At 45.7% G+C, this 21,220-nt stretch overlaps 1 protein-coding gene across 1 annotated transcript in view; it reads left to right on the top strand.

Annotated features, from left to right (window-relative positions):
* Positions 1–13,861, top strand: part of SLC35F4 (solute carrier family 35 member F4) — a 117,015-nt gene extending 103,154 nt beyond the window's left edge. The window contains exons 4-8 of the mRNA XM_033167992.1: positions 88–307; positions 6,133–6,258; positions 7,985–8,177; positions 11,765–11,854; positions 13,386–13,861. Coding sequence (XP_033023883.1) covers positions 88–307; positions 6,133–6,258; positions 7,985–8,177; positions 11,765–11,854; positions 13,386–13,627 — 871 coding nt within the window. The 3' untranslated portion in view covers positions 13,628–13,861. The remainder of the gene's footprint in view (positions 1–87; positions 308–6,132; positions 6,259–7,984; positions 8,178–11,764; positions 11,855–13,385) is intronic.
* Positions 13,862–21,220: the final 7,359 nt, after the last annotated feature.

The following is a 21,220-nucleotide window of genomic DNA, read 5'->3' on the forward strand; positions in this document are numbered from 1 at the left end:
GGACTCAGGTCACACTTTGACATTTTTTGTTTGTTTGTCCACACCCTGGATTTTAAGACTCCTGTTTTCTTTTCCTTGTGTGTTCAGGGAATGCAGTCGGATCTTTGGCGAGGATGGTCTGACGCTGAAACTCTTTCTTAAAAGGACAGCTCCCTTTTCTATTCTCTGGACTTTGACCAATTACCTTTACTTGCTGGCTTTGAAGAAGCTGACAGCCACGGACGTCTCGGCCCTATTCTGTTGCAACAAAGCCTTTGTCTTCCTGCTCTCGTGGATTGTACTGAAGGACAGGTTCATGGGTGTAAGGGTAATAACCTCTGCCGTTCCCTCTCGTTCTCGCTCCCCATCGTGGGCAGGCCATGCGCCGTGTTGCCTTTGCAGTGAATTCTCCAGGCGATTCTGAAAAACTTGGGTTGTGTTCATGGGAGCCATTTTTATGGAGAAATCTCACCACCAGATCTCTTTTCCTTGTGATTCTTCCACAGTCCTCCTGTCTTATAACTGTTGCCCTCTGGTGAGGAAACTGAGATGCAACAATGGGAAAACTAATCCATTATATACACGTGAAACTCGAAAAATTTGAATATCATGGAAAGGTTCGTTTCTTTCAGTAATTCAACTTAAAAGGTGAAACTAATATATGAGATAGACTCATGACATCCAAAGCGAGATATGCCAAGCCTTTATTTGTTATAATTGTGATGATTATGGCGTACAGCTGATGAGAACCCCAAATTAAACTTTGAGGTTTTCATCAGCTACATGCCATAATCTTCACAATTATAACAAATAAAGGCTTGACATATCTCACTTTGCATGTCATGAGTCTATCTCATATATTAAACTCCAGTAGCTAATGAAAACAATTGCTTACATAAATGGACTTTTCCACAATATTCTAATTTTTCAAGTTTCACCTGTATATATACAGTGGTACCTTTGTTCTCGAATGGCTTAGTTGTCAAACAAATCGGCTCCCGAATGCCAAAAACCCGGAAGTTAAGTGTTGCGGTTTTCGAATGTTTTTTGGAAGCCGAACGTCTGAGTGCAGGAAGCTCCTGCAGCCAATCGGAAGCCGCGCCTCGGTTTTCGAACGGTTTCAGGAGTCGAACGGACATCCAGAACGGATTACGTTCGAGAGCCAAGGTTCCACTGTAATGCAAACTTATTTGCATACAACCGGGGTTGTATCTTTCTTTAACTCAATCAGGAACACAATTTTAAGGAAAAGTAACTGGGAGAATGACTGGTAAATGTCGGGTTGTAGACATCGCTAGTACAATTTCAGCCTTATTGTGGTGGTTGGGACAGAGGCACTCACCTGATCTCCCAAGAACTGGGTCCCTGTTGCTTCTCTGTAAAGACTGGGGTGGGTGTTGGTATTCTTGAGAGTGTATGGATCAGGGCCATTGTGCAAAATGAAGAAATACAGCTAATTAGCCACCTACCTTTTATCTAGTATCACCGATGCCAATAAGGACATGGTGGAAAATATTTCCCTGAGAATTATTGATAGTGGAACAATTATGCACATTAAATAATAATAATAATAATAATAATAATAATAATAATAATAATAATAATAATAATAATAATAATATCTGGCTGGTTTTCCCCAGCCACTCTGAGCGGCTCCCAACAGAATTAATGGTAATAATAATTTTTTTTAAATGATAAAACAGACATTAAAAACTTCCCTAAACAGGGCTGCCTTCAGATGTCTTCTAAAAGTCAGATAGTTGTTCATTTCCTTGACATCTGATGGGAGGCCGTAAGGGATTGTTTAAGAAGCAAATGCTACCCATCAGTATTAAAGGAAAGGCTTTCTTTAATGCCACCTTTTCCTATTTCTATTTCCGTAGCACAACAAAGCCCCAAATGCTCTCCCAAAATAACCCGTGCATCTTTTCAGCTCTCGGCACCATCAATTAATGTTTGCCCTCGCCGATTAAAATTGTCCCCCCGACGGCGAATTAACTGAACAAAAGCTTCCGTGGGTTAATCCGTTGATTAAACCGACTCGGGCTTCCGGCTCCAGTGTTTATTTCATGGTTCTCTCTGTCCAATTTACTCTGCCCCTTAACGAACACACGTATAAACTAGACGAGGGCCTTGTAGATCTTTGCTGGGAATTGCAAGGAGAGAGGGGCTGTTGTACTCAAGATCAGCTTGTGGGCTTCCCGAGGGCATCTAGGATGCTGGAGTGGAGAGTGTGGAGGGAGGAATTTGGTTCCGTTTGTATTTTAAAATTTGCACCTCTCTGAATTTTGAGATGCAGTTCTGCAGCCGAGGAATGTATACAAAAAAGCATGGTTTTTTTTTAGTTTTTTTTTTTTTTTTTTTTTTTAAATACCATGCAAGCATCTCCCCACAAACCCAGGGGTTATGTTCCTGGGAACCATGCGTTTATGTGAAATCGTATATGCTGGGGAACACCACCTAAAAAGCCTGTAAACAGCCTCTAAGCCTCTGGAAACCCTTGAAAAGCTCTTTTTAAAACTCCAACTCTCACCAGGTCTCAAAGGTCGGCGCAGCAGGCTCCTGGAATTGCAGTTGCAAAGGCCCCTGCGATGGCTAGCTGTTTTCCCACACTTTCCCCACAATCCTTGCACTTTCCCCGCTCTTTCTGGGCCATTCTAGCCCTTTACGGAGCTTTCTGCAGTTGAAATCGGTTTATTTGATTATTTTGCGGTGCCCCGCGTTATGCACGAGCTGAAGTGGGGAGACGCCTGGACCAAAGGGCACGATAGTAAGGGAAACTGCTAAGCGAAAAGGTGTGGATTTGGAGAATGAATTTGGGCTAAAACACTTTCAAAGAAGATTAGAAAAATTCACGGAGGTTAAAGCTGTCGTGGCTGCCTCTGCTCGGAGCCAGTAATTCGGCTGAAGAGCAGTTGGTGCAAACCATGAGATGGGAGAGGACTCTCGCACTCAGGTCCTGCCTGCAGGCTTCCTATGGGGATCTGGTTGGCCACTGTGAGAAAAGGATGCTGGATTAGATGGGCCATGGGCCTGATCCAGCAGGCAAGCTCTTCTTAGGTTCTCCTGGCTCCAAGGCTCTTCCCCAAGGAGCAGTCTACTTCTCAGAGAGTGTAGCCCAAGTTGGCTCATGCCTTCTTCTTCTTTTTCTTCTTCTTCTTCTTTCTTCGGCAATCTCTCGTACCCGAGTAAGATTGTCTTCCATGAACATGGTCTAAGCAGTGAGTCCATAAGAGACTGTGGAGGCCATTTCTGGATCCACATGTCCTTCCACAGTGGGGACATATGTTTCCGGGCATGAGTTGATCACGGTGAGGGTTTGCCAAACATGCCTTCCTCTTAGCATGTTTCTCCCTTTTGTCCTGACTCTGAGCGTCTTCAAAGTCTGGTGACTTTTTTTAGATTCCACCTAAACATTAGGAAGAACTTCCTGACAGTGAGAGCTGTTCGGCAGTGGAATTTGCTACCAAGGAGTGTGGTGGAGTCTCCTTCTTTGGAGGTCTTTAAGCGGAGGCTTGACAGCCATCTGTCAGGAATGCTTTGATGGTGTTTCCTGCTTGGCAGGGGGTTGGACTGGATGGCCCTTGTGGTCTCTTCCAACTCTACGATTCTATGACTTCCGTTTCAGTGTATCTGAAGAAGTGTGCATGCACACGAAAGCTCATACCAAGAACAAACTTAGTTGGTCTCTAAGGTGCTAAGGAATTTTTTATTTTATTTTGTTTTGACTATGGCAGACCAACACAGCTACCCACCTGTAATCCAAAGCCCATGACACCTTTGGTAAAGGCTGTTCTCCAATTGGAGCACTCGCAGGCCAGTGTTTCCAATTGTTGGTGTTTAAACTACATTTTTTTTAAAAAAAAAAATTGCCTTGAAAGAGTCTTTAAACCTCTTTTGTTGACCACCAGCATTACGCTTTCCATTTTAAAGTTCGGAATAGAGTAGTTGCTTTGGAAGACGATCATCAGGCATCCGCACAACAGGACCAGTCCAACGAAGTGGATGTTGAAGAATCATTGCTTCAACACTGGTGATCTTTGCTTCTTCCAGTACACTGGCATTAGTTTGCCTGTCTTCCCAAGTGATGTGTAACATTTTTCGGAGACCCTGTTGATGGAATCTTTCGATTTCTCACTCAAATGACAGAGTGCTATCATAAATTGGCAAGTGACAAAGCTGTAGCAAGATCTGGGAGGCTGCCTGCGCAGTCGAGAAACACACACCAGCAACGTAAGGGGAGCCGCAGGTTCCCCATTCACACTGTGAACCTTAAAAAGTCCTTGATGAGTTCTCATCTCGCCCTGTTAGCCCCCCAAACCGTCATTTCTTCCTCTACTGCGAAAGACCGATAACAGAAACAACTCTGGTTTTGGAGCATCTTTGCTCAAATTGCTTTAAATCTAAAATATGCTTAAAAATCATAGAATCAAAGAATCGTAGGGTTGGAAAGTTAAACGAAAGAATCTTCTACTCTAGCCCCCCTGCAATGCAGGCATCTCAGCTAAAGCATCCATGACAGATGACCATTCAACCTCTGCTTAAAAACCTGCAAGGAAGGAGAGTCCACAACCTCCCAAGGGAGACCGTTCAACTGTCGAACAGCTCTTACTCTCAGGAAGTTCTTCCAGAAAAAGTCCCTTCACCGAATTTTATGAAAAGAGGGGGTGGGCTGTTACCAAGACAACCCCCTTGTTGTCCCCATAGTCTACACCGGGTTGGGGGGGGTCCCCAAAGTGGGCAGTGGGATTACTGGGGTGGGGAGCGCTAAGGGATATAAATGACTATCAGACTTTGCAAACCTGGTATCGCAGGACGAAGTCCGTCCATTTTGCTGGACAAATTCAGCTGAATGGTTTCGATTGGATTTTGAGTAAACGTGCAATTAATTGTTACCGTTCTGAATTTTATTTTGCTATTACCTTCCTTAGGGAGTCCTGCAAACCACTATTCTGAATAAGAATGCTTTGAAAAGGGGCACTGGGGAGGGGTTTATGGAACGGCGGCAGAAGAAGTGTCCCAAAAAAGTTTGGGTACCACTGGCCTGTGCTTCCATCATGGTGGTCCGTCCCTACTCAGAGCCCAAAATTCAGAGGGAAAATATGAGAGAGAGAGAGAGAGAGAGAGAGAGAGAGAGAGAGAGAGAGAGAGAGAGAGAAAGTCGTTTCTGGGCCCAATTCAATGTGCTGCTTTTGACCTATAAAGCCTTAAACAGCTCAGGACCTCAATACCTCAAGGACCGCCTCTCACCATAGGAACCTACCTATCTTCATAGGAACCTACCTATCTCCAGAAGAGGGCAACCAAAATGGTCCAAGGCCTGGAAACAATGCCTTATGAGGAACGGCTTAGGGAGCTGGGTATGTTTAGCCTGGAGAAGAGAAGGTTAAGGGGTGATATGATAGCCATGTTCAAATATATAAAAGGATGTCATATAGAGGAGGGAGAAAGGTTGTTTTCTGCTGCTCCAGAGAAGCGGACACGGAGCAATGGATTCAAACTACAAGAAAGAAGATTCCACCTAAACATTAGGAAGAACTTCCTGACAGTAAGAGCTGTTCGGCAGTGGAATTTGCTACCAAGGAGTGTGGTGGAGTCTCCTTCTTTGGAGGTCTTTAAGCGGAGGCTTGACAGCCACCTGTCAGGAATGCTTTGATGGTGTTTCCTGCTTGGCAGGGGGTTGGACTGGATGGCCCTTGTGGTCTCTTCCAACTCTAGGATTCTATGATTCTGAGGCCCTTCTTCATGTGCCTCCTCTCCAAGAGTTCCAGGGGGTGGCCTTTTCCGTGGTGGCTCCCCATTTTGAGAAAGCTCTCCCCACAGTGTCTTGCCTGGCGCCTTCATTATATACATTTTAGGTGCCAGGTGAAAACGTTCCTCTTCCAGCAGGCGTTTGGCTGATTAACATTATATGTCCTTTTAAATGTGGGGTGGTTGGTTTTTTTTGGGGGGGGGGCGGGTGTTATTCCTGTGTTCATTTTCTTATTTCTATTAAGTGTTTTGTGTTTTTTACGTTGTGAACTGCCCTAAGACCTACGGATGAAGACCGGTATGCAAATTTAATAAACCAACCAGCCAGCAAACCTCACGGCACTTCTTTCCAAGTGATAAATAAACTGGCTCTAAATTTCTTTTTATTTGTGGATTACGCAGATAGTTGCTGCAATCATGGCCATCACCGGCATCGTCATGATGGCGTACGCAGATGGTTTTCAGGGCGATTCGATTATCGGGGTCGCGTATGCCGTTGGGTCTGCGTCGATGTTGGCCCTGTATAAGGTAGGTCCTTCCTCAATTTCTTGCTATCTTAATGCTTTGAAGGAGGAGAGAAGGTCGACCTGCATGAGAGAAAAGCAAGCTCTCCGTTCTGTGAAGGCCCCTTCCTTCCTTCCTTCCCTTCCCTCACCTGATTTACATTCTGTGCCAGGTGCGTCAGGGGAAAGTTACGACGGGAGATAATTACTTTTGTGGCCCACCAAGGAATCGGCTTGGCTTCCCTTTATCGAGTCTTAATGAAAACTCTATTATTCCGCCGCGGTGAGATTAGCATCTCTGAGTCCCTCATTTTCCGCACCGGCGTTCTTATCGACGCTCGCTGTGCATGACTGGGAGAGCATAGCATATTGAAATGTCGAATGAGGAACCCTCTGGTGAGAGGAGGAAGGTCTTGCCCACGACACCCCTGTTTTTTGGAAGTCCAGCCTTACAAGGGTGCGAGGGATTCTTGCCACGGCGCTAACAGGCAATAAACGTCCGGAGTGAGGAATCGACTGTTGTCAAAAGGACCCTTACAAAGCTAGTAAATTCTTGTCTGCCAGTCCTACGTCTCTCGTAGGTGGCGCTGTAGACTAAACCACTGGGCCTCTTGGGCTTGCCAATCGGAAGGCCAGCGGTTCAAATCCCCACGATGGAGTGAGCTCCCATTGCTCTGTCCCAGCTCCTGCCAACCTAGCAGTTCCAAAGCACACCAGTGCAAGTAGATAAATAGGTACCACTGCGGCAGGAAGGTAAACGGCATTTCTGTGCGCTCTGGTTTCCGTCACGGTGTCCTGTTGCGCCAGAAGCGGTTTAGTCCTGCTGGCCACATGACCTGGAAAGCTGTCTGTGGACAAACGCCGGCTCCCTCGGCCTGAAAGCGATATGAGCGCCACACCCCCATAGTTGCCTTTGACTGGATTTAACCATCCAGGGGTCCTTTACCTTTTATCTACGTCTCTCAGCTTCTCCTGGGTGTGTACCTGACGAGGCAGTTGCTGCAACAGAGAAGCCCACCCCCCAACCTTGGCTTAAGGGCTTATGTATCTTCCCCACCCAAGCTGTGCACAAGCAGGTGAAGACTATGCCCCCGTGCATCCTGCTTCTGCTCCTCTCTCTTCAATCCTCTCCTGGTCCTGGGAGACAATGGGGGCAGGAGGAGGAAGTGTGGAAGCCCTTGACTCTACTCCAGCCTGACTTCTCCCTCCCTCCTTCTGCACCCATTTACTCTCCAGTCCTGCAGCTCCTTCTGCCTCTGACTCTCGTCTCTCAGCTGTTCTCCCGATTCACTGATTCCTTCTTGCAAGTCAGTCTCCCAGGTCATGCCTACACAGGCCCCGCCCATCCACCCAGACCACGCCCCTCCATACTGGCCACACCCCCTCCACAAGGCCACGCCCCTCACCAGCCCTGCCCTTATTGAGCAGAGTGAGGTGGCCATTTCAGGTCGGAGCTTTTGCATGTCCCAAAAGGACAACAAATTGCTATTTAAATGGGTAGAGTGGTAGAATTGTTGGGTTGGAAAGGGTTCCGAAGGGTCATCTAGTCCAACCCACTTAAATTTAATATTGTGCCTCAGGCGTCAAAATAACTTGATCAACTTTGGGGAAGTTGCACCGTGATTTTGGGAGGGAGGCTAATCCTTTGCTTCACTGCCTTGGGCACCAAAATGCCTTGAGTTACTCTGTTCCCCAGTGACTGGGGAGGTTGCACTCAGCCTGAATTTTTCCCTCCTTTCCCCCCCTTTTAGGTTCTGTTCAAGATGTTCCTTGGGAGCGCAAACTTTGGGGAAGCGGCCCATTTCATTTCTACCCTTGGCTTTTTCAACTTGGTCTTCCTCTCCTTTACACCGATCATCCTGTATTTCACCAAGGTGGAGTACTGGTCTCCCTTCTCGGCCGTTCCCTGGGGCTACCTGTGCGGAATAGCCGGCCTCTGGCTAGGTATTTATCCCTATTTTATTTCTTTGCCTGTATGTTTACGATTTCCACAACCGTATCCAGGTGGTTGAAGGTGGAGCATGCTTGCTTTCCCTGCTCCGGAGGGCAGGATCCGAACCAACGGATTCAAATGACAAGGAAGGAGACTCCGACTAAACATCAGGAAGAACGTTCTGACGGCAAGAGCTGTTCAAGAATGGAACAGACTCAGGCCCAAAGAGCTGTGCCCATTGTCAGGGGTGATGGGAGGTCCAACAGTGTCTGGTTGGTCACAGGTTCCCCATCCCTGACCTATATTATTATTATTATTATTATTATTATTATTATTATTATTATTATTATTATCTAAATGTATTGGTTGCTTTTTTTTCTTGCCAAAAGCAACTGAAAGCAACTAACAAACAACCCACCCACAGATCCGTTAAAACAAAGGAAACAACACCAAAAATAATATATTTATTTCCTCGATGAATTACATGTTGCATAGTTCTTACCGGAGGGCTTTCAAGAGGGAGGGGTGGTAAGGTGAAGGTGAGATTTATGTTTATTGGCTATGAGCTGGGAAAGGGTTGTAGCTCAACAGTGGAGCAACTGCTTTGAGTGCAGAAGGTCCCATTAAGTAAAGAAGTTGGAGTTCTTGATTGAAGCTCACACGAAAATGGTAGAAGGACAAGAACTCTGGCCACAGAAATAGTTCAAATGATACAATGGTTTCAAATAATCTCTTCTGTAGATGGACTATCTGGAGAGAATACATTTTCATTGTTATTTTTTCCTATATATGTTAAAGAATCTTTTAGATGGCGATGCAGATATGTTTGTATGCTAATTCAATATGCTTGTTGTTGTTCAGTCGTTCAGTCGTGTCCGACTCTTCGTGACCCCATGGACCAGAGCACGCCAGGCACCCCTATCCTTCACTGCCTCCCGCAGTTTGGCCAAACTCATGCCAGTCGCCTCGAGAACACTGTCCAACCATCTCATCCTCTGTCGTCCTCTTCTCCTTGTGCCCTCCTTCTTTCCCAACATCAGGGTCTTTTCCAGGGAGTCTTCTCTTCTCATGAGGTGGCCAAAGTACTGGAGCCTCAACTTCAGGATCTGTCCTTCCAGTGAGCACTCAGGGCTGATTTCTTTAAGGATGGATAAGTTTGATCTTCTTGCAGTTCACGGGACTCTCCAGAGTCTCCTCCGGCACCATAATTCAATATGCTTAGAGGGTCTCTGATGAATGTATATTTAACTTATTCCAACTGAAGAAGAATTTTCGAAACGGGGCCCTGTCCTGGCGTATATACTTCATCAGACGTATAAACTTCTATAAATAAATCCATCTACAGAAGAGATTATTTGAAACAATTGTATCATTTGAACTACTATCCAGTATTACTTTACTTCTGTGGCCTGAGTTCTTGCCCTTGTACCATTTTCGTGTGAAGGTCCCATTAAGGCAGAACAAAATTAAAAATTAAAAAAATTCCTTCCAGTAGCACCTTAGAGACCGACTAAGTTTTTTCTTGGTATGAGCTTTCGTGTGCATGCACACTTCTTCAGATACACTGAAACAGAAGTCACCAGACCCTTATATATAGTGAAAGAGTGAGGAGGGGTATTACTCAGAAGGGTGGTGGGAATGGGTGATTGGCTGATGGGTGTAGAAAACCTGTTGACGACTGTTGATGACTGCAATTGGTCTTACAGGAAAAGGCAAGGGGTGAGATGGCTAAAGATAGATTTGTCATGTATAATGAGATAAAAATCCAATGTCTTTGTTCAGACCAGGTCTCTCCATGGTTTTAAGTTTGGTAAAGGTAAAGGTAAAGGGACCCCTGACCATTAGGTCCAGTCGTGTCCGACTCTGGGGTTGCGGTGCTCATCTCGCTTTACTGGCCGAGGGAGCCAGCATACAGCTTCCGGGTCATGTGGCCAGCATGACTAAGCCACTTCTGGCGAACCAGAGCAGCGCACAGAAACGCCGTTTACTTTCCCGCCGGAGCGGTACCTATTTATCTACTTGCACTTTGACGTGCTTTCGAACTGCTAGGTTGGCAGGAGCTGGGACCGAGCAACGGGAGCTCACCCCGTCGCGGGGATTCGAACCACCAACCTTCTGATCAGCAAGCCCTAGGCTCTGTGGTTTAACCCACAGCGCCACCCGCGTCCCTTATTTTAAGTTTGGTAATGAGTTGCAATTCAGTGACTTCTCTTTCCAGTCTATTTCTGAAATTCCTTTGCAGTAAGACAGCTACTTTGAGAACAAACTTAGTTGGTCTCTAAGGTGCTACTGGAAGGATTTTTTATTATTTTTTATTTTTACTATGGCAGACCAACACGGCTACCTACCTGTAACCATTAAGGCAGAGTGAGGCATGTGCCTAACTTTCAAGTCCCGCTCCTTTCGACGAAGGGCTGCGATCCTATTTCATTTTGCTGGCGTTTATGCCCTGTGAAACCCGTGGGACTTTAGGTAAGGGCCGCAGCTCTGCATGAGAACATCTGCTTTGTATGCAGAAGGTCCCAACCTGTCAGAGACGTTCCCCTTCTGACAGAGAGGAATCCGGAGGGAAGGGGGAACAGCCAGAGAGTACAGTGGTGCCTCCGGTTGCGGACGGGATCTGGCTTTCGCAACCAAAGGTGCCTGTTCTGTGCATGCGCGTGGCGCGGTAGAGCGCTTCTGCGCATGCACGCACATGGTGAAATCCGGAAAAGTACTTTTGGGTTTGCCGTGTGCGTATCCCGAAGGATACGTAACCAGAGGTGCTCATAAGTAGAGGTACCACGGTAGTAGGAACACAGTGAAAGTGAAATAAACTCAGGAACGCAGCCTGGCAGTTCTGAAAGTAACACAGAGTGGAGAGAAGAGGATGCAACAGAGAACGGGGAAGGGATCGTAGGACCAGAGTCTCCGAAAAGTCGGAGATTGAGAAAAGCGCATGACAGGAAAAAGGTGGGGGAAGAGGTGGAGAGTATCTTGCTTCAACCGGAAAAAGAAGCTAGATCCGTCAACTGACTCCGAAGGTGACAAATGAGTTAATGAAGCTCAGACTGCTGAGCCCTGTAATTGCTGAATAAATCTGAAGTAATAAAGCTGTCAGAGGCTGCGTCTTGTGTGGGAGAGACTACCAAACCTGACACAACCCACACCCCGCAGCTTTTTAGACTTTCAAATGGGTGACATTCCCAACCCTATCTCGAGATGCTAGGTAACCCGTTTGTATCCTCCGTGAATTTGTTTAATCGTCACTTCACGCCATCCAAGGAGGCAGCCATCACTGTCTCCAGTGGGAAGGAGTTCCACAGTCTTTCTTGACTTTCCCCAAAATTAAAAGTCCCAAACTCTATCACCTTTTCTCACAGGGGAGTCGCTCCATCCGATTCATCGTTTTGTTGCCCTTCCCTGAACAGGTAGGATTTGTCATCTAGAACCTTAGGAGGACAGGGCTCTCTGGAAGAAAGATTTATTTATTTGCCAGTTCTGATCCTGGTGGTGCAGAAGATCTCTTCTTCTTCTTCTTCTTCTTCTTCTGCTTCTTCTGCTTCTTCTGCTTCTTCTGCTTCTTCTTCACCTCACACTTTGTTCTTTTCCTCCGCAGCTTTCAACATCCTGGTGAACGTCGGAGTTGTGCTTACGTACCCCATCTTAATATCTATCGGGACGTTGCTCAGTGTTCCTGGCAATGCAGGTATAAATAATGCCTTTTGATCAATGCAGTGGCTCTGCCCCAGATTATTTGCTTATTTATTTACATAAAATTCCTAAGCAACACACCTTAATGAATTGAGAAAAAACAATGTTTAAGAGCACCTTTCCAAATAGACCAGAGTCCTTTTCGTTGGGGATAATTCAGACGGAAATTCCCAGGTGTCAAAAAAGGTTATTTATGCATGCCACTACTGCAGCCCATGTATTTTAGCCCCAAAATGGAAAACAAGCTAGGTCCCACCCAAAGAAGAATGGCAACTTAATGGAATATGCGCAATTTGGGGATCTAGCGTATCGAAAAAGAGAAGAAGAATATTAGTTTAAAGAAGATTGGGAAATGTTTATTAACTATATGGGGGGAATTGTGTTCGCTTGAAAACGCTGGCAGCATTCAGATAAATTCAACAGTGTAAATAAGTTTCGATGGATGTAATAATGGAATACACTGAATGATTTAGTTTATGTAAAATGTTATGTAAAATGAACCATGGAAAGAGAAGAAGAGAAGTCATTTTATTTTTTAAGGTTTCATGAATATTCTTAATTGTAAAACAGAAAATTTAATTAAAAACTATACATAAATTCTAATAATAATAATATATTGGGTAGGAGCAGGACTGGATTTAAGTTTGATGAGGCCCTAAGCTACTGAAGGTAATGGGGCCCTATATATGTCCAGCTGTCCTTTGTCAACAACAAATTGTCGCTATTTTTTGTATTGAATATATGCTATATGGTAATTTATGGATCTAATAAGTATCTGATGCCATTTGCACATGCAGAATGTAGGCACGCTTTACAGTCATACCTCGGGTTACGTCTGCTTCGGGTTACATACTCCGGTAACCTGGAAATGTTTTTCGGCGCATGCACAGAAGCATTTTGCATGGTCTGCTCATGCACAGAAGCGTTCTGTGCAGTTCGTTCATGCACAAAGCGCGATTTTCAGGTTACGTACTTTTCGGGTTACGAACGGCAACCTGGAACCGATTAAGTACGTAACCCGAAGTACCACTGTATATAGAAATGAACAAATTTTATATTTTAGGGAGTAGGCTAGTAAGCGGGGCCCATTACTTACATCAGAGAAGCCCACGCAACACTGTTGCTGTATGTAGGTTTTATTTTATTTGTTTTTTATCTTATATTTTGGAAATGTACATCCAGGGTTTTTTTCCCTTAAATTTTTTGGGGGGTCCCCAAGAGAGGGGGCCCCTAAGCTATAGCTTGTTTAGCTTATATGTAAATCCAGCACTGGTAGGAGGAGGAAAGGTGGAACATATATGTATAGCCTAATAATAATAATAATAATAATAATAATAATAATAATAATAGAACCTCTGTCTTTCGCTGTACAAAGACAGAAGTCGCAAGAGTTTCTTCACTCACTTTCCCCTTTGCCCACCCGTGGCATGCGGCCCTCAGGAGGCAATGTGGCCCTCAGGATGAGACCGCTTCCCCGACCCCATCTCTCACTAATCTCCTCGCTCCCCTTTTCTCCCCGAACCCAGCTGTCGATCTTCTCAAACGCGAGGTGATCTTCAGCGTGGTCCGTTTGGGGGCCACCACCATCATCTGCCTCGGGTTCCTGCTGATGCTCCTTCCCGAGGAATGGGACGAGATCACTCTGCGATTCATCAACAGCCTGAAGGAGAAGAAGGGTGAAGACCACCCCGAGGACGTCACAGATTCGAGTGCCCACTTCCGGAGCAGAAGCCGAGTCAACGGGACTGTGTCTATACCGCTGGCTTAGAGCCGGCCGGGCTTCCAGTTGCGTGCACGCCATTGTATATTCTGTGAATATGATTTAATAATTCCCTCCCTCCCTCGCCCACTTGTATGCTTTAAAAAGAGACAGCTTTATTTTAAACAGGAATGGATTGTAAATTCAGCGCTAAACACATCAGAACCTAAGCTGTTTACATTTGTACACTTTATCCAGGAGTAGGTGGAAATAAGGACAATATAATTCCTTTTTTATATGAAAACGCAAATAAAAGAAAGCTATATATGTATGTGTTTGGTTCTGGAGGTCGGTGGGTCTTTAACGGGGTGTGTGTGTGTATGTGTCAGCATTTGGAATTTGAGAAAAGCGCCGCAGGAACCAGCTACAAAATGGCTGCCGGGGGAGTGCTGGGGGACACAAAATGGCTGCCACGGGGGACAGACGTGGTGTGACACAAAATGGCTGCCACTTCTGAAAGAGAGGAAGAAGAGGCCGGTCCACAAAAAGAAGAGTTTGGATTTGATATCCCGCTTTATTAGTACCCGAAGGAGTCTCAAAGCGGCTCACATTCTCCTTTCACTTCCTCGCCCACAACAAACACTCTGTGAGGTGAGTGGGGCTGAGAGACTTCAGAGAAGTGTGACTAGCCCAAGGTCACCCAGCAGCTGCATGTGGAGGAGCGGAGACGCGAACCCAGTTCACCAGATTACGAGTCTACCACTCTTAACTACTACACCACACTGGCTCATTGTAGCAGCTCATCAATGGGAACAGGCACCTACAGCACCCACCACTGCGATTGTGGTCAGAGGGGGCGCTTGGTGCCTCTCCTCCATTCAGAATGGAAGGGATGGAGGGTGCTGACCTTGAAAGCCCTAAACGGCCTCAGTCCAGTATACCTGAAGGAGCGTCTCCACCTCCATCATTCTGCCCAGACACTGAGGTCCAGCACCGAGGGCCTTCTGGCAATTCCCTCCCTGTGAGAAGCAAAGCTACAGGGAACCAGGCAGAGGGCCTTCTCAGTGGTGGCACCCATCCTGTGGAATGCCCTCCCATCAGAGGTCAAAGAGATAAGCAACTACTTGACATTCAGAAAATACCTGAAGGCAGCCCTGTTTAGGGAAGTTTTTAATCTATGACATTTTAATATTTTAATATTTTAATTTTAATATTTGTTGGAAGCCGACCAGAGTGGCTTGGGGGACCTAGCCAGATGGGCGGGGTTCAAATAATAATAATCATCATCATCATTATCCAGTTGTGGCATCTAATGAAATTTTGTGGGGTTTTCCCCGAGGGGGGTTTGCTCAGTGCAGAAAGGGGTAAGTATGTGCAAATGGGAACTGAGTGGGAAGAGCAAATGGACTGGCACACAGTCTTGATTTCTGAGGAGATACTGAGATATTTTGTGGGAGCTACTGAAGGGTGCATTGTGGTATTATTTATTTATTTATTTATTTATTATTCATTCATTCATTCATTCATTCATTCATTCATTCATACATTCATACATACATACATACCTTGCCCATCTGGCTGGGTCTCCCCAGCCACTCTGGGCAGCTTCCAACAAAAGATTAAAAATACATTAAAACATCAGTCATTAAAAACTTCCCTATACAGAGAGCTGCCTTCAGATGTCTTCGAAACGTCAGATAGTTGTATTTCCCCTTGACATCTGATGGGAGGGCATTCCACAGTGTGGGCGCCACCACCGAGAAGGCCCTCTGTCTGGTTCCCTGTAACCTCACTTCTCATAGGGAACCGTCAGAAGGTCTTCGGAGTCCAAAATGACTCCCAGGGCTGCACACCTGGTCCTTCAGGGGCACAGTTGCCCCACTCAGGACCAGGGAGTCCCCCACACCCACCCGCCCCCTGTCCCCCCAAAACAGTACTTCTGTCTTTTCAACCTCAATCCGTTAGCTGCCATCCATCCTCCAACCGCCTCCAGACACTCACACAGGACCTTCACCGCCTTCACTGGTTCTGATTTAAAAAGAGGTAGAGCTGGGTATCATCCGTATACTGATGAACCCCCAGCCCATACGCCCTGATGATCTCTCCCAGTGGCTGCATGTAAGATGTTGAAAAGCATGGGGGAGAGGACAGAACCCCGAGGCACCCCACAAGTGAGAGCCCAGGGGGTCTGAACACTCATCCCCCACCACCACTTTCTGAACACGGCCCAGGAGGAAGGAGCGGAACCACTGTATAACAGTGCCCCTATAACAGTGCCCATAACTGCCACAAGGTTAATAAAAGCCTTGAAGAATTTATCCTGATCAGGGAAACAGCACCAGCAGAGTGTTCATTGCTGCAGTTCACAGACACACTTTTATAGGTAGAATCATAGAATCCTAGAGTTGGAAGAGACCACAAGGGCCATCCAGTCCAACCCCCTGCCAAGCAGGAAACACCATCAAAGCATTCCTGACAGATGGCTGTCAAGCCTCCGCTTAAAGACCTCCAAAGAAGGAGACTCCACCACATTCCTTGGCAGCAAATTCCACTGCCGAACAGCTCTTACTGTCAGGAAGTTCTTCCTAATGTTTAGGTGGAATCTTCTTTCTTGTAGTTTGAATCCATTGCCCCGTGTCCGCTTCTCTGGAGCAGCAGAAAAAACAATTCTCCCTCCTCTATATGACATCCTTTTATATATTTGAACATGGCTATCATATCGCCCCTTAACCTTCTCTTCTCCAGGCTAAACATACCCAGCTCCCTAAGCCGTTCCTCATAAGGCATCGTTTCCAGGCCTTTGACCATTTTGGTTGCCCTCCTCTGGACATGTTCTTTAATGGTGCTTTAATGTTGGAAGAACCAAACTCAGATCTCTGTTGGCGTGTTGAGTTTCACACCAGCGTGCATTTTTCCAGAAGGGTAAAGGTAAAGGACCCCTGACAGTTAAGTCCAGTCACAGACAACTCTGGGGTTGCAGCACTCATCTCGCTTTACAGGCCGAGGGAGCCGGCGTTTGTCCGCAGACAATTTTCCTGGGTCATGTGGCCAGCATGACTAAGCCGCTTCTGGTGCAACTAAACACCAATGCCAGAGCAGCGCACGGAAACGCCGTTTACCTTCCCGCCAGAGCGGTATCTATGTACTTGCACTTGGCATGCCTTTGAACTGCTAGGTTGGCAGGAGCTGGGACCGAGCAACGGGAGCTCACCCCGTCATAGGGATTCGAACCGCCGACCTGATCGGCAAGCCCAAGAGGCTCAGTGGTTTTAAACAAGACTCCACTGGGGATTTAGGGATGAGACTTCATTTTTAAGTGAACTGAGCTGGTTCACACCCCTTGGACTAATACACAGAGTGGAACATTATTCCAATATCTGAAGAAGTGTGCATGCACACAAAAGCTCCTACCAAGAACAAACTTAGTTGGTCTCTAAGGTGCTACTGGAAGGATTTTTTTTATTTTTTATTTTGTTGGGAACATTATTATTATTGTGCTTTCAGACTTTTCTCCATTTGAATCCAGTCTCTGGCTCCACAAAAGTACCTAAATGTGTCAGAACAACAATAGGCATTTTGGGATGAGATATGGTAAGACCTATGTACATTGGGACAAGATATATATTTAAATACATGTTTTGTGGTTTAAAAAATGTATTTAAATATGAATTTTCATGTGGGTTTTTTTTTAAATGCAGAACAGGACAGGCAGACCTCTGAATAAACCCATGTGGAACTGATAAGGATTTGAAACTGACTGATCCATTCATTCCTAGAATAACCCAGACAAGAGATGGGGAGAAATTTGATTCAGATTGCATATAAAGGTGAAACTCCTTAAGTTACATATTCTGAAATGCTACATGAACCAAAACACAGCCATCTTTTGAAATTTGCACTTTCTCCGATTTTGCAGTGGAGTCCTCCAGCCAAATAATGTGTATAAAATAAAATAAAATAAAATAAAATAAAATAAAATGCATCTATTGAAGTGCACACACTAATAAAAATAATATAAATTAATTGTGTTGGGCAAAATTGCATAAAGTTATGTGTATATCAGAAATTCGCACTAAAATGCTGATGAAGAACTGATGCAGAATTGTAGAGAACCTAAGACTGGACAAACAGAAAACTGAAATCGACAGATTTCCCTGTCCTTAATCCAGACAGAGTCTTACTCTCACCACCTATGAGGACAAGGGCATAGAGATCCTATTTTTGCAGACGAGCTTCAATGATCCGGAAGCAAAGCAATCCGCTAACTTAATTTTTTGCTTCGCGAAAACTGCCTTGGCGCTCTGAGCATAGAAAAATACAATTTGACAAATGAGGCAGCTGTGAGATTGCATTCTCCGGCTCGTAAGGGCAATCAACTCCTCTCTCTTGCCTCTGACGGGGAAAACAAAACGTGTGGCGAATAATGCCGGCTTGAGGACCTTCCCAGACAAAACAATAATGCATTTCCAAAAAGCTCTGGAAGGAAGCGGTGGCAGCGGCGATGGCCTCTCATCGCAGTTCGTATGCAACAGTTTATTGCTCTTAAAAAATCATCTCCGCTGCAAACATGCTGCCGATGGCACTTGAGTTCACAGGCAAGACCTAATGAAATCTAGGACACCGAGCGATGTCCTGTATTCTCTGGACTATCACATTATGCCACAATATTCCTCAGTGTTATTTGATCATTTTCATGGTGTGACACGGGGCTTGACTTCCGTGCTTTGCTGCCACAGGGTCTCAGAATTGAAATCAGGGCCAGATTTAGGTTTGATGAGGCCCTAAGCTACTGAAGCTAATGGGGCCCTTTATATGTCCAGCTGTCCTTTGTCAACAACAAATTGTCGCTATTTTTTTGTGTTGAATATATGCTATATGGTAATTTATGGACCTAATAGGTATCTAAAGCCATTGGCACATGTTGCCATGCAACCCGTCCATGCAGAATGTAGGCACCCTATATATAGAAATGAGCAAACCAGTGATATTTTAGTGAGCAGACTAGAAGGCGGGGCCCATGACTTACATCATAGGAGTCTACACAACACAAAACACTGTTGCTGTATGTAGGTTTTAGTTTATTTCTTTTTTATCTTATATTTTGGAAATGTACATCCAGTTTTGTTTTCCTTTTAAAAAAATTTTTGGGGGGGGGGGCTCCCAAGGGAGTGGGGCCCTAAGCTAGAGCTTGTTTAGCTTATACGTAAATCAGACACTGATTGAAATGAATATTAGAGGCCATGTTCCGAAGTCAAATGGCTCTCCTTTGGATGTTTCAAAAAATAATCAAATCAAAAGTATACAGGGAAGGACCAAAGCTCAGTGTTAGAGCATCTGCAGAATGCCCCGGGTTCAATCCCCAGCATCTCCAGGCAGGGCCAGGAGAGATCTTTGTCTGAAACCCTAGTGAACTTGCTGCCAGTTGGTGAGCTAGGTGGCCTGTCGGTGTCACTCGGTATAAGGCAGGATAAAACTCTCACTGGGTGTCAGGAGTCCAGCCCCCAGCTTGATCACACAGTTGCTGTTGATCAGTGGTTCAGTCGTGTCCGACTCTTCGTGACCCCATGGACCAGAGCACGCCAGGCACGCCTATTTTTCACTGCCTCCGGCAGTTTGGCCAAACTCATGCTAGTCACTTCGAGAACACTGTCCCACCATCTCGTCCTCTGTCATCCCCTTCTCCTTGTGCCCTCCATCTTTCCCAACATCAGGGTCTTTTCCAGGGAGTCTTCTCTTCTCATGAGGTGGCCAAAGTACTGGAGCCTCAACTTCAGGATCTGTCCTTCCAGCGAGCACTCAGGGCTGATTTCTTTAAGGATGGATAGGTTTGATCTTCTTGCAGTCCATGGGACTCTCAAGAGTCTCCTCCAGCACCATAATTCAAAAGCATCAATTCTTTGGCGATCAGCCGTGGACAAAGACAACAGGCACTTGCTATAGTGGCATATAACTCTAAGCCAAGGGTGCCCAGTGCTGGCTGCAGATGTCTTCTAAAGGTTGTATAGCTACTTATCTCCTTGGATCAGGGGTTGCATAACTTCATACCCTCCAACATTTCTCTGATTAAAATACGGACGTCAAAACAACTGATCACTCCGGACGGCTCGTAACACAGCCTCCCGGCATCATCAATCATGATGACCCTTCTGAAGACTCCTTCTGGTTACAGAAGGTATTGAACATTCTCACTTTGCGCCTCTTGCTTTGTTTCCGGTCCAACAGCCCTCCCCTTAGCCTACTGTTAGGAGGGATTGGCTCTGCTCCAATCTCGCCCCGTTCTGACAAACTGCTTCCTTCTCTGTTCGCGCCAGTTTGCACTTCTTGAGAGCGTTGGCTGGGTTCTGGCCGGCTCTCAGCCATTCCCTTATCAACTGGCATTCCAAGGGGCGGAGGAGTTGGCATTAGCCGAGGCTCATCCTGCCTGGCAGTTATCCCTCTCTGTTCCTGGCTGCTTTCTTCAGCTGGTTGCAAACCTTCACTGGGAGCTGGCTCATTCATGACACTGAGTCACTTTTCTCTCTCCTTCCTCAGTCTCTCCTTCCTCAGTCCATCAGGCATCAAAGGCACCAACATGAATAGAATTTTTTTTGGGGGGGGGGGGGGGAGGACACGGATAAGTCCTGCCCCCGATCCTAGCAATGGTGATATCTACTGCTGATGAAATGGATTATTCCCACTGCACCGTTTTTTATCCCCAGAGCAGTCCTGTGAGGTTGACTAATATCAGAAACAGCGACTGGCTCAGGGCTACTCTGAATTCTTAAAGCTAAAAAGGGACTTGAACCCAACTCTTCCCCAAGCTCAAGTTTCTAGACACAGTGGTACCTTGGTTCTCAAACTTAATCCATTCCGGAAGTCTGTTCCAAAACCAAGGTGCTCTTTCCCATAGAAAGTAATGCAAAATGGATTATTCCTTTCCAGAATTTTAAAAACAATCCCTAAAACAGCAATTTAACATGAATTTTACTATCTAACGAGACCATTGATCCGTAAAACGAAAGCAATAAACAATGTACTGCAGTCACACAGTCAAACAATCAGTCGGTAGCTGAACTGGGTTCCACACAGTCACAAAAACAAAACAAAAAAGATGCAAAAACAAAAACGCAAAATAAGTAGCAAAAACAGGCAGACCTCAGCGTAACACCCGAAAAGGAAGTGTGGCACTCAAATCGGAAGTGCAACACTCAAAACAGATCACGTTTGGCTTCTGAAAGGAGTTCGCAAACTGGAACACTTACTTCCGGGTTCGCAGTGTTTGGGTTCCAAGTTGTTTGAGTACCAAGGCGTTTGAGAACCAAGCTACCACTGTATCTGGTCGCTTCCCCACTGCCACCCAAAACCAGCAAGGGCTGGCCGCAAAATTGCTTGGGCATATTTTTAGGACCCACCATATTTCTGTGACAGTAAGTTGTTTTACACTGCTTTTAAATAAAGGTTGGGGTGCCATCTGACAGGGATTGTTCAGCTTTGATTATTGCATGTCAGGGGGGTTGGACTAGTTGACCCTTAGGGACCCCTTCCAAGTCTGCAGTTCTGCGCTCCTAACTCCTCACATTGATGCAGTAGCCAAGGCTGCGCATTCATCACCCTTTAAAATGCTGCAGTCTGGCCAGTCTGCTGTCCGGGAAAGGGAGAAGCGGGTTGGAATAAATTTCTTCC

Source organism: Lacerta agilis, chromosome 1, assembly GCF_009819535.1.
Source record: "Lacerta agilis isolate rLacAgi1 chromosome 1, rLacAgi1.pri, whole genome shotgun sequence".
Taxonomy (NCBI): domain Eukaryota; kingdom Metazoa; phylum Chordata; class Lepidosauria; order Squamata; family Lacertidae; genus Lacerta; species Lacerta agilis.